This window comes from Mauremys reevesii, linkage group 1, assembly GCF_016161935.1.
Source record: "Mauremys reevesii isolate NIE-2019 linkage group 1, ASM1616193v1, whole genome shotgun sequence".
Lineage (NCBI taxonomy): Eukaryota > Metazoa > Chordata > Testudines > Geoemydidae > Mauremys > Mauremys reevesii.
This window is the reverse complement of record NC_052623.1, coordinates 155,571,717-155,586,584: the sequence shown is the minus strand read 5'-3', so window position 1 is coordinate 155,586,584 and position 14,868 is coordinate 155,571,717. Positions and strand designations below refer to the sequence as shown.

Here is a 14,868-nt window from a genome sequence, read left to right as displayed (position 1 = left end):
TTCCTGTCAATATAGCTACTGGCCTCTCGGGGAGGTGGATTAAGTACGCCGGCAGGAGAAGCTCCTCACTGTATCACTGAAGCATTTTAAGTGTAGACCTAATCTCAGAGGGCTCCTGGGAGGTTGTGTGGAGGGGCTGGGGGTGTTGAGTGACTCTAGGGATTCCCCTTGACTAGCAGTGTGATTCCTTAACACCCCCACAACTGCTTCAATAGCTGAGCAAGGCCCAGCCGCATCAAAGGCTACTGTTCCTGTGTTCAGCTCCACATGCTGGCAGTCTTCTCCCACAACCTGAGCTTCTATTACTTCATTCTGGGGGCTTCTCCTAAGCAGGACTGTCTCCCCACTTACTCCAGTCTGGGGCTTGCTCGCTTCTGTTATTTCTGCTCCATCACCATGGCAGCCAGCAAGTGTTGAGCCAATCGGTGGAAGAGGTGGGCTCCCTGGGACCTCCCCCAAACTGTCACAGTGGCAAGCTCCAGCTGCCCACAGTATTCCAGGGAGGGGCCAAGCACGAAGGCTCTTTCCCTGTTTTGCTGCCCCTCCCTCCCACCATTCACCTGCTGCTTCATTTCTGTCTTCTCTCTCCCCTTCCCCGGCTCTCAGACCTCAAGTGATTAGTTACCTCAGTCACTTGAGGAGGTATCACTCCCACAAACCTACGCAACTTAAAATCTCAGCTGCACTCAGATATCCTCAACATGCTTTGTGCTGTCTTGACTGGCATCCTGCAAACCCAAACCATGTGGCTGTTTCTGCTCACAGAGCCTCCACATCATCTCAGATAGCTCTTCCTTCTCCCTCCATCCCATTCTCAGAAGGAGAGGATGACACTCTCCTTCTCCCTTTCAGGATTTGCAGATCAAAGGCTATAAGCAGTCTCCTTCTCCTCCGCCCTCCCCAAAGCAAATTTAGTCTGTTTTTTTCTGAGGACTCCCCTGAATGTAACTAAGGCCTGGGTTACATGAGGAAATTAGGTCAATATAACTATGTTGCTCAGGGGGTTTGAATTTTTCACACCCCTGAGCGACGTAGTTAAACTGGCCTAACCTCCAGTCTAGACAGCGCTATGTCGACGGGAGAATTCTGGCATTGACCTAGCTACTTACTGCCTCTCAGGAGGCGGATTACCTATGCTGATGGGAGACTCCCTCCCATTGTCGTCGGTAGTCTTCACAGAAGTGCTGCAATGGTGCAGCTGCGTTGGTGCAGTGTTTTACATGTAGACAAGCTCTAATATTTGCCCCAGTTCTTGGAGGATGAAGAGGAGCTTCGCACCTGCTCTGAGCACTCTGAATCAGATGTCCCAGGTTGCTTGTTCGCTAACAGACTTGGTTGATTTGATACATTTCACCCTCAACATAGCCAAACCTGCAACTCAACCAAGCCTCAGTCAGAACCCCGTCAAGATGAGGCATAGGTAAAGCCGCTCCACTTGCCCCATACCAGAATCTCTTGAGAATTGCTGAGGCCAGGTGGGAAGTCCAGTCAATAAGGTTTCTAAAATGGTATCCAGTCCAATTGGATAAAGTTACCAACTACAATTCATAGAATATCAGGGTTGGAAGGGACCTCTTGTCCATCCTTCATCTCAGTCAGGATTGTTTGCAGGGGGGAAAGAAAAAGATCTTGATGGTAAATCGATGGGGTAGGTTTTAGTGGACCTGCCCCACAGTGTCGACAGCTGTCTTAGAAAAGTCAAAGACTCTTTTCTATTACTTTGCGAGCTACCATGGTGTGTGTGGCACTGGCTCAGACAGACCTGTTCATCTTCTGCTCCTTCTTGTGCTCTCAGAAGAAGAGGTCTTGTAGAACTCAAAAGAGGGGAGGCCAGACAACATTACAGAATCCAGCTGATGCGAGCTTTCCTTTGCAATGCCTGATATGATATTGCCTGATCTTCTCTTCTCTTTTTAACATGTTGGCTCGAAGAAATATGTGGTTTTAGATTCCGATGCTATTTCCAGAGGCATCCTGGCACCCTTTGACAATGTGAAACAAGAATAAGCCCTTAATAGCACCTTATACCTGTTTTAAATTATCCCCGGCCAACCCATTCTCGAGAGACACTTAATGGCTTTCAAGTCATTTTGCTGCAACTGCTACTTCCATCCCCACTGAACTGTAAATTCTTTGATTTGTTTTTCTCCATTTACCAGGACTTGGAAATTCTTCCCCATCGTTATCTAGATAGGCCTCTCCATGCACAGAAGTTGCATGAGGAGGAAGTCGGCCTTAGCTCTTCTGATCCAATAGTCCCCCAACTTTTCTCATGGTTCATAGATCTCAAGCAAGTTTATCTTATATGTCCCTGTGACCCAGTGGCTTCTATGTGTTGCAGTGCTGGGGCAATTGGGAACAAACGTATCAGCTCCAGGCAGTGCCCTTGGACATGTCATCCTCTCTTTGGGGATTTGTAATGGTGATGGCCATCTAGGGAGCTGGACTGAGACAACAGGAGCATCTAGATCTGCCACTACATGCACAACCTGCTGGTGACTGCTCAGTCATATGAAGTGACAATATGCTTGCCAAATTTGGTCCTGGAACATCTTAAATTCATAGAGAATGACCAGAAGAGCTCCCTTATCCGATCTCAAGACTTTTCCATTTGGGAGCCCTGTTCAAAATCAAGCTGGGCCTCATGGTTTTGCCAGAGGAAAAATTTGACCAAATTTTACCCCACATCAAGCAATTCCCCAGTGCCTTCCAGTCAACAGCACACCAGTACTCTCAGCTGGTTAGCACCAGGTGGCCTATAGGGCAGTTCCCACTTCCTGATCAGGCACTGGAGCTTCCAGACTTAGGATATGGACTGTTTATTGACAGTCCTTCCAGGCACGAGTCCCTTTTAATGATGGTGTCCACTCCATTGTCTCTTCAGGGGCGGACCTGTGCCAGAGCTATTAGCAATCTGCATGGTGACCAATGCTGGCTTCTCAGGATAGGGAGCGCAGATGGGTCCTCATGTGGCTGAGAGCAAGTGGTCTTCCCAGGAATCCCAGCTCAGCTTTAGCCTCCTGGAGTTGCAGGCAGTGAGGAATGAAATAGACCTTGTCCCAAGAGTCCTTCTGGGAATTGCAGCCACTCATATGCAGGATAACCACAGAACCACTATGGTTTATCACTGCCACTAGGCAAGACAAAAAACAAAAGCCTGAATAGAGAGAACAGAAGGATTCTTTTGTATCTGGAATGCCAGCATCTGCCCCTCAGTCATGTACATCCACAGCAAGTCTGCCTGGCTCAGCAGTTCTAAGATGGATGCTAAACAGTGGCCATTCAGTCAGATTACACAGAGGTGGTTCCTTCCACAAGCAGACCCATTTGTAACTCAGTCCACCAAAAAGAAAACCAAAATCTGCTCCCAGCATTGGCGCCAACATAGGGTCAATGCCTAGTTATTCCCTTCTATGGGTGTCTGAGGATATTCCTATCCACTCTTTCCCCTCAAATTCAGAGTGGCCAGAAAGATCAGACAAGATGGAGAGAAGGTTATAGAGTGACTTGATTACAGTCTGTAAGTACCTGCTTGGGGAACAAACATTTAATAATGGGCTCTTCAGTCTAGCAGAGAAAGTTTTATGGCTGGAAGTTGAAGCTAGGCAAATTCAGACTGGAAATAAGGTGTAAGTTTTTAACCATGAGAGCAATTAACCATTGGAACAATTTTCCAAGGGCTGTGGTGGCTTCTCCATCACGGACAATTTTTAAGTCAAGGTTTGATGTGTTTTCTATAAAAGATGCTGTAGGGATTATTTGGGGAAGTTCTGTTCCTGGTTCTATACAGTTGGTCAGACTAGATGATCACAATGATCATTTCTGGTCTTAGAACCTGTGGATCTAGGAAGAAGAACTGCAATCTCTCTCACTTCCCCCAGTGACTCAGAAAGTGGTTCAGTATAATCTGACTGAAGTTTTCCTTCTTTGTAGCCATCAGGATGGGAAACTTTTTTGTCCCCTTTCATCAGACAGCTTTGCTTTAATTTTTTTTTTCAAAGAAGATGGTTCAGAAGTCAGCCCCAATTCTGTTTCTTAAAAGAAATTCAGATTTCTATTTAAAATTATCATGTTCTTTGTCCTCACTTTATCCTAGACCCCCTTGTATCCTACACACTTTACATGTGGTCAGGGCTGTGAAATTCTACTTCTGTAGAACTAAACCCTGGAGGAAGCCCAATGCTCTGGGAAATGTAGAAGGGGTATAAAGCATCAAAATGTTTTGTATCTAGATAGTTTATTTAATTCATCCTCCAGTTTTCCAAGGCATCTAACCAAAGTAGTCTTGAAGATATAGTTGCTCACTCCACTAGGAATCCATCTACTTTGTAGGCAGAAAGTCACAGCAAGCCTATTTCAGAATTATTTGGAAAGCATTAAGAAATTGACCTGGTGCTTTCTCCATCCTTTGTTGTCTTTGAGGATAGAGTCCTTTCAGTCTTCCCTCAGTGCTCGCCTCCAACCATCCTCTCTGACTGCTAGATGCTTGGACTAGATGATGGGCTGGATCGCTTGATAATTGTTCTGTTCATTCCCTTTGACGCATCTGGTATTGACCACTGTCAGAAGGCAGGATACTGGGCTAGATGGACTACTGGTCTGACCAAGTTCTTATGTTCTTTAACTAGAACACAAAATATCTTTCCCTTCCCATATACCTCTTGCCTGCCACTTAAACTTAGAAAAGGCAAGAAAAAAACAGGAGTTCCCAGCCTGAAGAAGAAGGTGAGTTCCCATTCAGATAAGACAATTACAGGTAAGGAAACTAATTTTGTCATTTACACCCACCAAACCAGGAAATTCACAGTTGAGACTTTCTGCTCCTTGTTTTGCCCATTGAGGCTAGAGGTTCCAGTGTGTAGGTTGCATATCAGTGCACTGATAGGCCTCTGCAGGACCTAGGCACAATAGTAATAGAGAATTTCCTATAGTAGTTTTATCAGACAATTACAACTACTTTAAACTTAACATCTTGTGAGTTCACATATTTACATTTTGAATGTAGAACATTTAAAATATTAATGACTTGAAAATGTAATTGGTGAATCTCTTAAACAGGAAAGGAGTTAGTGTTAAGTGTTAACAATGTGTTTTCCTCTCAACACACCATGCAACATGTAATGCCTTTCCTCCCATTTAGGATTGCCTCTATTCATGGTCTCTCCGCCCGCGAAGAGCCTTTCATCCACCAATGCAAACAGCAAAAGGCAGACTCAGCCAAGCTATACTCCAGCCTCGAGGTTGGCTGCCAAACAGCAGAAAATTAAAGAGAGCCGGAATACAGATGTGCTGTGCACAGATGAAGAGGAGGATTTCCAAGCTACATCCCTGCTGCAGAGATATTCTGAGTGTGAGAAGCCATCAGGGAAACGTCAGTGTAAAACAAAACACTTGGCACTACAGGAGAGGAGAAGGAGGTCATCCCTGACAGGGGAGGACACCACAGATATTGAAAATGCTGAAGATAAGGTATCTTTATTTAGATTTAATCATCCACTAACCTCACAGAGTGTACAGCAGAGCCAGCCTACTCAAGCTGACACATTATTGTGCTATGTAGCAATACAGGACACCCTCGCTGTAACAAACCCATTGGGATCCAAACCATTTGTTCATTAGAGCTAGGGGTTTGTTATAGCGAAAGAGTCCTGCCTCAGGGGCAGGAGGGCGGCTGACAGGTCCTTCAGCCTCGGGGCTGACAGCTCCTCCAGCTATGCTGTCAGCCCTCGCCACAGCGGTGGGGGTCAAGGTGGGATCTAGGCATCGGGGTTGTTTATAGCCAAAGGGTCATTATTATGAAGGACGTTCTAGCGAAGGTGGACTGTTATTTTATTCAAACTCCTCCTCCTTTTTACTATTTGCATATTCTGAATTTGTTCTCTTAGTCTATCTGAGATAAAACCTAGTGCGGACATAAAGACTGAGGAGTTGTAAACTTAGTAACAGTAGTAGATTTTTGTAATGAGAACAGAAATGTAATTCTTAACTGGCAAAATATATTCCCATCAGTGTATTGTTAAAAAGAGGGGGAAATCCAATAATGATTTTGACAGGTCACAGTAACAAGAAGATTCAGAAAGCGACCAGAGCCTACTTCAGACTGTGACTCTTCACCAGCCAAATCATATGAGCAGAAGCTGTATGATTGCCTGCAGCAAACTTCCTCATTATTACCTGTCTCTCAGCCCTCGCAGTTGCAGATTGCAAGCACCCCTCAGGAGACCACCCCAAGTCGTCCCATGCCGCCTGAAGCACGAAGACTTATTGTCAATAAGAATGCTGGCGAAACTCTTCTGCAAAGGGCAGCTCGTCTGGGATATGAGGCAAGAATCCCTTTAAATATTCTGAATTGAGATGCGGGAGCTGTTTGCCCCCTTTTTTTTTTTAAATCTTATTTGTACACAAGATTAAAGTCACTTTGTAATTCTAGTTTATGTAATCCTGGTGCACTGATGAGGTAGCTACAAACAGATTTGTAGTTTATGCATTTCTCATCTTCGGGGGGTTATTTTTTTTTATTATTTTAATTAAAGCGTCATTTAATTTGAATGTTTACAGTGGTGAGGGGCAAAAAACTTGATAACTCTCTTGGTTATAGTGTTCAATACCGGCCTAAATCTGTGGTGCTGTGCACCCTGAACTCCTGTTATAGCTGTTGGGAGTGGAGGGCGTGCAGTGCCTTGAGAACTGGACTCCTACATAGGAAGGTTTTATAAGGGGTTGAAATCCCACCACTATATTGTCTGACACTGTATAAAATCACAAATTAACGTTCCGTGTGGTGTATGGAGAGCTTTAATGAGCTGTGGTTTTGCTTTCCTTTTATATTAAGGACATGTAATTTACAAAAGAAAATGGACAGTTTTGATATTTGAGCCTGAACGTAATGTTTGGTGTGTCCACTTGCGTGTTTGGATATATTGCAGAAAGTGTTCTAAATGTTTTTAGAGTTTGACCCTTCTCAGCATCAATACTGCTCTAAACAAACAGACCTGGCTTCTACAAAAATCAGTAGTTGCTGAATCCACCAGCTCTGCTGTCTCACAAACATGGTTTTATTTATTGGGGGAGGGGATATTTTGTAATATCATATTAGGGTCCCAATCCTACGAAGTATTGCTGTGACAAAAGTGGTTCATCATGAGTGTGATTACTGATTTTGATGGTATTAGTCAGAGCAGGGATAAGGAGCTATAAAACTTGCCCTAACTTTGAAAGAGACAGTTTGGCCCGGGAGCTGGGGTTAGACAGAGGCCTGCTCCAGTTTTGAAGATTGAGTCAGCCTGGAAGTCAGGTTTCAGCAGAGGCCTGTCCAGCTTGAAAGATTTGCTCCAGCCCATAAAGATTTTGTCTTATTTGGAACCCTAGTTTAGGCAGAAGCCTGTTCCAACTTTGGAAGGCTGAATTTAGTCTGGAAAATCTTTTGTTTAGCCTAGACCAGTGATTCTCAAACTTTTGTACTGGTGACCTCTTTCATATAGCAAGCCTCTGAGTGCGACCCCCCCCGCCGCCATAAATCAAAAAAACTTTTAAATATATTTAACGCCATTATAAATGCTGGATGCAAAGCGAGGCCTGGGGGGGTGGGGGGCTGATAGCTCACAACCCCCCATGTAATAACCTCATGACCCCCTGAGGGGTCGCAACCCCCAGTTTGAGAACCCCTGGCCTAGACAAACACACATTCTAGTTCTGGGTTTTCTTACTTTAGCTAGGAGTTATATTACTATGCAGTTGCTGTGGGAATCTTTATAATTTACATTATTTCTGTTTCCATGGGACCTGAAATTTAAATGTTTTTAATGCTCCAGAGTCTTTCTCCCTCTTGCTCCTTCACAGTAGCTAAGTATCTGACCCACAGTTCCCATGTCAGACTGCTGTGTGATGCTCATGTGCACTCCGAGTAGTCTCATTGATGCCAATGGGACTACACACAGTGCATAAGGTTAAGCACATGCATAAATCTAGGTAGAACCAGTTCCTGGCCAATGGGAGCTGCGGGGGTGGGGGTAGTGTGGGGAGCGGAGCGGAGCAGAGCCCCCTAGCTCCTGCTATGTGTAGCAGCCGGAGAGGGGACATGCTGCTGCTTCTGGAAGCCATGTGGAGCGCCGGAGGGGGGCAAGCCCCAGGCCCCGCTCCCCAGCTGGAGCTCGAGGGCCAGATTAAAACAGCTGGCGGGCCGGATCCGGCCTGTGGGCTGTAGTTTACCCACCCCTGATCTAGAGAGCATATATCCAAGTATACTGAGAGAGCTCAGTGTAGCATTCTGTGAGTCACCAGCAAATAACTCCAAATATAAATTTAAAAGACACTTCATCTGTCTCTCTAGGCAGGACTAGCTCTGTGATTTGCAGAGCTCTGTGCAAAGCAAGACAATGAGGCCCTTTTCAGCTTCCTCTCCACCTAGGACCAGGTCCTCCTATTGTAGTCCTTGCTCTGGGGCTGCATTTGCTGAAATAAATTATATGTGCATGCAGGGAGCCTTCAGTAGACATGTAGTTGAATGATGCATAGCATAGGTCTAAGAAGAGCCCCATTATGCTTATGTTGCATCTAACTGTAATTTGCTCTTTGTATCTAGTGAAACAGTAGGATAGACTCATTGGAAAATGGGAGTTTAGCTTCATCCAGAGAAATTACTGGAACTCCCTATTCAGTGTCCTTGTAGATAGAGGCTCTCAGTAGTTGTTACTCATTCCCTTGCCAGTTCTGCACACGAACATGACATTGAAAGTGGGGAGGATTCCTTGGAGTTATAATGGTATGTCTACACTGCGATGATAAACCCATGGCACTGGATCTCAGAGCCTGGGTCAGCTGACCTGGGCTTGGGTTGCAGGGCTAAAAATAGCAGTGCAGACGTTTGGACTCAGGCTGGAGCCCAGGCACTGAGACCTTCTTCCCTTCGTTAGGGTCTCTGAGTCCAGGCTTCAGCCCAAACCCAAAAGTCCAATTTTATAGCCCCACAGCCTGAGTGTCGCAAGCCCTATTCACCTGACCCAGGCCAGCCGCGGCCATGCTATAGGTTTTTTACTGCAGTGTAGACAAATCCAAATAATCCTGAAGAGGGTACAACACTGATGTAATGTTTTAAATGAAGGCAATGTATTTGACACAGCTTACAAGTCTTTGATAAAACTATTCTCTCCCTCTATGCTTTCTTACCAGGTAAAAATGTGCTTTTCTCTCCCCTCTCTCCCAAAACCTTGCCATTCTGAATGATGATTTGTAATCCTGCCATCAGACCCCGTTGTAGGTGGCTAGTATAAAGAACATGCCTGGAATTTCAGAAAGTTTAGTGGTTTATGTTTGGTAGTAAAGGGGTCTCTTTCTGCAATAGGGCAGAGGAGCACTGGAAGCTATAGAATCTCTGCAGGCCCCCTACCCAGGATGTCCATTGACTTGTCTTTAAATGAAGCCTTACTTTACCTCCTTGACCATGTTTGAACATTTTCAATTCTAATTCTTGTGTAGTACAGTGTAGATGACTTTGACAGTGTCACTTTCCCTAGATTGGAGCATTTGTTTGTGTTTGTGAGTGGGCGTAAAAGCTGAAACGGGGGTAAAGTATCTAGTGATAAATCTGGCATGCATCTATGCAGATGTGTAGCCTGGCTGCAGCCAATAGGGCTACGTAAACAAGTAAGATGGAGTAGACTTTGGCCCTGTATGTCTTTAGGGCCTGATCCAAAGCATGTTGATGGGAGTCTTTCCATTGACTTCAAGGCGGTTTGGATCAGGCCCTCAGTTAACTAGGATATTAGTATTACAAATACATTCTGTACGGGTCCATTATTTAAATATTTATTTAAATGACTTAAGTACAATTTTAAACACACACTTCTCACCCCCCCCCCCCCCCCCAACCTACAGGGAGCATAAAACCGCACACTAAAGGCTTGCATACTGAATTTGATTTGAGCTCAGCTGCTACTTTTCATTCTGCTTGGTGCTTTTAATTAGTGTTTGTACCTGAAAGTTTTCAACAGTCTTTGCCCTAAGCCAAATCAGGATTACATCATGCCAGGAAAGGCAGTGGCATTAGGGAGACACCTGGTAGCTGATGAGGGGAGGGCAATAAATGCAGGAGGAGCCTGGGAGAAGAGGACTGAAATTCCCCTCAGGGACTCTACCCATTGTTTCAGTGGAGACAGAGGGTGGGGTTTGTCTCATGGATCATGCAAGAGGTTTGGCCTGCACAATCCATGGATCCCCGTGATGCCCTGAGGATAGGGTCATCTTCCCAGAGCCTTGTGCTTCTGTGCCACCTCCCAGCCACATGTTGCTCTCCCCAAGTCCCCTTTCCACGAGGCTGCATTGGAGCTGCACTGGCTGCTTCCCCTGGGTTTCCTTCCGTTAGGTCAGGAGGAGGCTACCTCCATGGTGCAGAGTGGCTCAGCAGAAAAGGAAATACAGACTTCAGCTGTATTATCTTATCCCATGGTTTCCACACTGGATTGTATGGAGGATAATCCATATAGTCCGTGTGTCCAGGGTGAGAAAGCATGGTGCACAGAGAAAGCTGACCTGCATTTTCATGTGGAAAGGGAGAGATTTCCATTTAAGAGGGGGGAGGTGGAGGAGAGAGATCTGCCCTCATTATTTTAAATATGTTAAAGTTGTGGTGTGCATCTTACTTACACTTTATAATTAGGATGGAATTAAAACCTAAAGCTTTTTAAATGTGTGGTGGTTTCCTTACCATTACTGTTTACTAGTTAGCTAAAGAAACTGCAGGCAGTGAAAACAGCTATGGTGTAGCTTTTGCTGGTGGCAAGCTAGCTGGTTCTTTGGATTTATTAAGCATGTGATGTTCCGATCACTGCTTTAAATGGGCCATGTGAATATATCTAAATTGACCCATGCGAGCTCGCAACCTTTCTCTAAGGTTAAAGAGGGGGGAGGCTTATGAATCCAAAATGTTTGTGCTGCCACATGTTCATACATTTCAGCAGTGATGGTTAAATTTTCTACGAATTGAGTAAATCATGTTAAAAAAATGTTAATGAGGCATATAATTAATTAACAATGTAGTTTTATGGTCTTCATGCTTACATTTTGTGGTTAATAACCTTCTTCTTGTTGCCTCTTAAAATGAACTTGTCCAACAAAATTAGCTTTTGGTCCAGTAAATGTTTTGTCCTAGAAAGTCTCCTTTCCTTTTTACAAAAATAAAAATAAAATTAATAAAAACTAAATTTGGAGGCTTAAAAATTGTTTTAAAGAGTAACTTCATTTTAAAACTACAGCTCAATATTATAGGAAGTGCTGTTAGCAAAAAGGCAGCTAGCTTGCAACCAATAAGGGCTTTATACTTAGTCCAGTAAGTGGGCTACATGCTACCCATCTTTTAAAGAGGATTGTGTCATATTCCACTTTCAAATAAGCACATGCAAATCTGAGTGCATAATTTGGCCCATTGTGTTTAACTATATACAGTTGAGCAGTATTATATTTGAAACCAACATTATTGAATCTTTACCTGTTACAGTGAAAAATTACTACCAAAGTAAAAATCCGTTAGTCTGAAAATTTTCAATCAACATTTTTTATGTTTTAAAGCAAATTCATGTGCCAGAATTAATTATACAGACCCTTTCAGGTAGACATGGGGGAATTCAGGTAAAACCATAGTTCTTTGATTTTGGCCTTCAGAATTATTAATAGGAACAATAAAGCTTTTGGTTGGTGAGACACCAGACTGCTGGAATCGAGGTAAATTGATCGGTGCACCAGCAGTAAGTGGCTGATGCACTTGATCCCAATGTCATGTGACTGGGTTTCTTTCCTGGGCTGGGATAGACAGCTCATTAGCTTGCTGCTATCCACTTTAGTCTGGTTAGTGAGGGCCTGCTAAAAGAACAGCTTCATGCTGTATCCTAGATACCAATTCTCAGGTCAGGTATACCAAGAGCACAGATTATTGTAGGCTTTCCGGTAGATTTTGAAACTGAAAGAATATATGCATTGCACCCAGCATTTTATTTCTTTCTGTCTGAGAAAGGAAACAACCCCACATTGCTTGCAAATAAACATGCAGATACTTCACTGCTTGACCTTTAAAAGTAGAGAATACAAAATTAATGGATTGCAGCTAATCTTAGAGCACGTGAGCTATTTTACGTATTGCATCATTTGTTTGTGCATCCCACAAAAATAAATGAAACTTGCCCCAATCCCAAATTTTTGGTTGAGTGATGGAGCAGTCATTGTTTCAAGGTTGCATGAGAGCACAGAGCTGAGGATGGCCTAGGCCTTCAACCATGGTACATTTGACTGCAAGATGAATTGTGTTAAATCCACATGGCTTCCCACAATGATTGGTTATTTATTGGAAACGAGCATCTGGCTCTAGTTCTGAATGAAGAAAATCACTGTGAGTGAAATTCTGGCTCCATTGACTTCATTGGGGCTAGGATTTTCTTATGATTAGTTTTCTAACAGAAACCATTGTCCTTCATGTCTTTAAAAACTTTTTTTTTATCAAGCTAACATTGAATGCATTACTGCTGTGCTTGGAACATTTTCGTATTAATATTTTAATACATGGGGGGTAAGATTAATAGCCTTTCTAACAGTTTACACCAAGCAAATTCTGAGGAAACAGGCCAAAGTTTAGTGTGAAATGGGTACATCCTTTCTCTGTGTTTTCTACCATTATTTAATGCAGAAAATCCCACTAGTGTGCATAGAGATCTTAGTGCTGCGCAATACAATGCTGCCTTGATTGTGAAAAAATAGCAGTCTTTGACTTTCAAAATGATACTTCTATGGGATGAGAGCCACATGATTCTTTCCCCTCTGCACCCTCCCCCCCACCACACACACACTTACTTTTCTTTCCAACCTGAGACAGCCCATTCAAAGAGAGATAACACAAACATGTTAAAGGTATGCACATCTCCACAGCAACAAATAACATGACCTATCTATTCTCTCCCCCCTTCTCTATTTTCAGGAAGTGGTTTTGTATTGTTTGGAAAACAAGGTCTGTGATGTAAATCATCGTGACAATGCAGGTTATTGTGCCCTCCATGAGGCCTGCGCCAGAGGCTGGCTGAGCATTGTGCGACATCTCCTAGAGTATGGGGCTGATGTTAACTGCAGCGCTCAGGATGGAACCAGGTTAGCAATGTTATAGTTACTAAGATAAAATAACTAGTGCTTTGTGGCACATGAACGAAATAACACATGGTGGGATTAATGTCACATACATGGTATTAGCTGTTTTGAAAGAATGATTAAAGGAAATTAATTTCTCCAAAAGTTGGTGTCCTTTCTAGATCTCTCACTCTTTGGTCTTGTAAGTTCTGGAGTTAGCTGAAGTTTATACACAGGAAAATTTAGAACTCCTCTGAAATAGTTGCCATGTTTCTGTAGCACATATAGCCTCTGACTGCCAGTTCATTTTTTTTTTCTGTTGTCCAAAACTGACGAGAGAATCTTCACTCTCATATCACTTTCTTTTGCACTGTGGGAAACACATTTTTGTATTGTGGCTTGAGTTTGATTTACTGCCTGTTCTACCTGTGAATTTTAATAGTGTTTGATATACTGATATTTTTCTAGGAAATAGTATACTTGCTTTTCTGGAGCTTTATGAAGTTTCTTATTGAACAGCCAGAGGAAAAAATACCTGAAGGCTATGATCCTCTTTATACGTTCCACATCCTTTATTTTTGCTAAAGTTGTGTTTTTCCTCCATTAAAATTTGTGCTCAAGAGAGCCCCTCTTGAGTTAGCTGTATTTGTGTGTGTTGATACTCTAATTTGATTTATTTTTAATTTAAAACAAATTGCGTTTAATTTAGCAAACACGACTCTTTTTTAAAGGAGGTCTGTTCCTTTGGTGTTTTGAGTTGATGGTTCCATATTTTGCCTTCCTCAGAATCCCCGTATGCATTTAGTTCCTGTTTTGAGTAGATGTTGAGCCTTTTTCTCTAATGTGGGGTTGAGGAAGTTACCATGCATGATTTCTCAAGCTTTGAATGTATATCTCTTTGTGCTAAGAAAGTTCTTTATCTAATTTAATCATAAATGGTTCATCCTCTACTGTTTTGGAGGAACTGATCTGATGACAACTTTTCTTAAATGTATTAAGGAGCATGATTTCTTGGGGGCAGGTTATTTTATCAGATTTGAAAAATTTTATTAAGATGTTATAAAAAAAAAGTGAACAGTACAGAGTTTAAGCATAGAAGTTTCTGGTTATCAGGGAATAACATACAGATTATCGAGGGTGCAAAGTTTGGTTTAAGATTGGGTGGCATAAGGAATACATAATCTGCAATATCTAGTCTTCTACTTTTAAAAATCTAGGGGGTAAGGTGCTACTGCAGTTAGTTAACTTGAATATTTTATCAGATCTCACCTTCTAGCCAGGATATAAAATTAGCATAACTGTGAATCTGTCTCTTTTGTTTTTAAAGTTTTTGCATATCAACTTGAAATTGTTGGAGGGAGGATTCAGAAAAACAAAGCTCCAAGAGTCCTGCTAGAGATGGTCCATTAGAAGTCCATGATGGTCTGTCATTACCAGCCCATCAGTTTGGAAAGATGTTTCTGGAGAAACATTGAATCTAGGGCTGAATAGTAAAAATTCCTTTCCCATGACCCACCTCTTAAAAATACAAAGGGGAGAGAAAGGGGGAGATCTTAAAGATGCAAACAAAAAACCCTCCACCAAACTGTTTCCTATCATCTCTGGGACTCCCTAAATCAGTCACGCATAAGTAAGGTTGCCATAAAAAAGAATTCTAAATGGTTTCTAGCTCACTTGCCAGGATAATCCGTATAGAAAAATATCTTAAGAAAGTTTCCAAACAGTTGTTAGTATGTATAAATTCAAATTCACAAATGGAGATTATTC

At 42.8% G+C, this 14,868-nt stretch overlaps 1 protein-coding gene across 15 annotated transcripts in view; it reads left to right on the top strand.

Annotated features, from left to right (window-relative positions):
* The window catches only part of BCOR (BCL6 corepressor), a 68,701-nt gene that overhangs the window by 40,003 nt on the left and 13,830 nt on the right, over positions 1-14,868 (top strand). For 13 of the 15 annotated variants that reach the window (XM_039535757.1, XM_039535730.1, XM_039535740.1 and 10 more), the window contains 3 exons: positions 5,141-5,469; positions 6,054-6,323; positions 12,959-13,125. In XM_039535757.1, the coding sequence (XP_039391691.1) occupies positions 5,141-5,469; positions 6,054-6,323; positions 12,959-13,125 (766 nt within the window). The remainder of the gene's footprint in view (positions 1-5,140; positions 5,470-6,053; positions 6,324-12,958; positions 13,126-14,868) is intronic. The other 2 variants (XM_039535767.1, XM_039535751.1) reach the window with 1 other exon arrangement.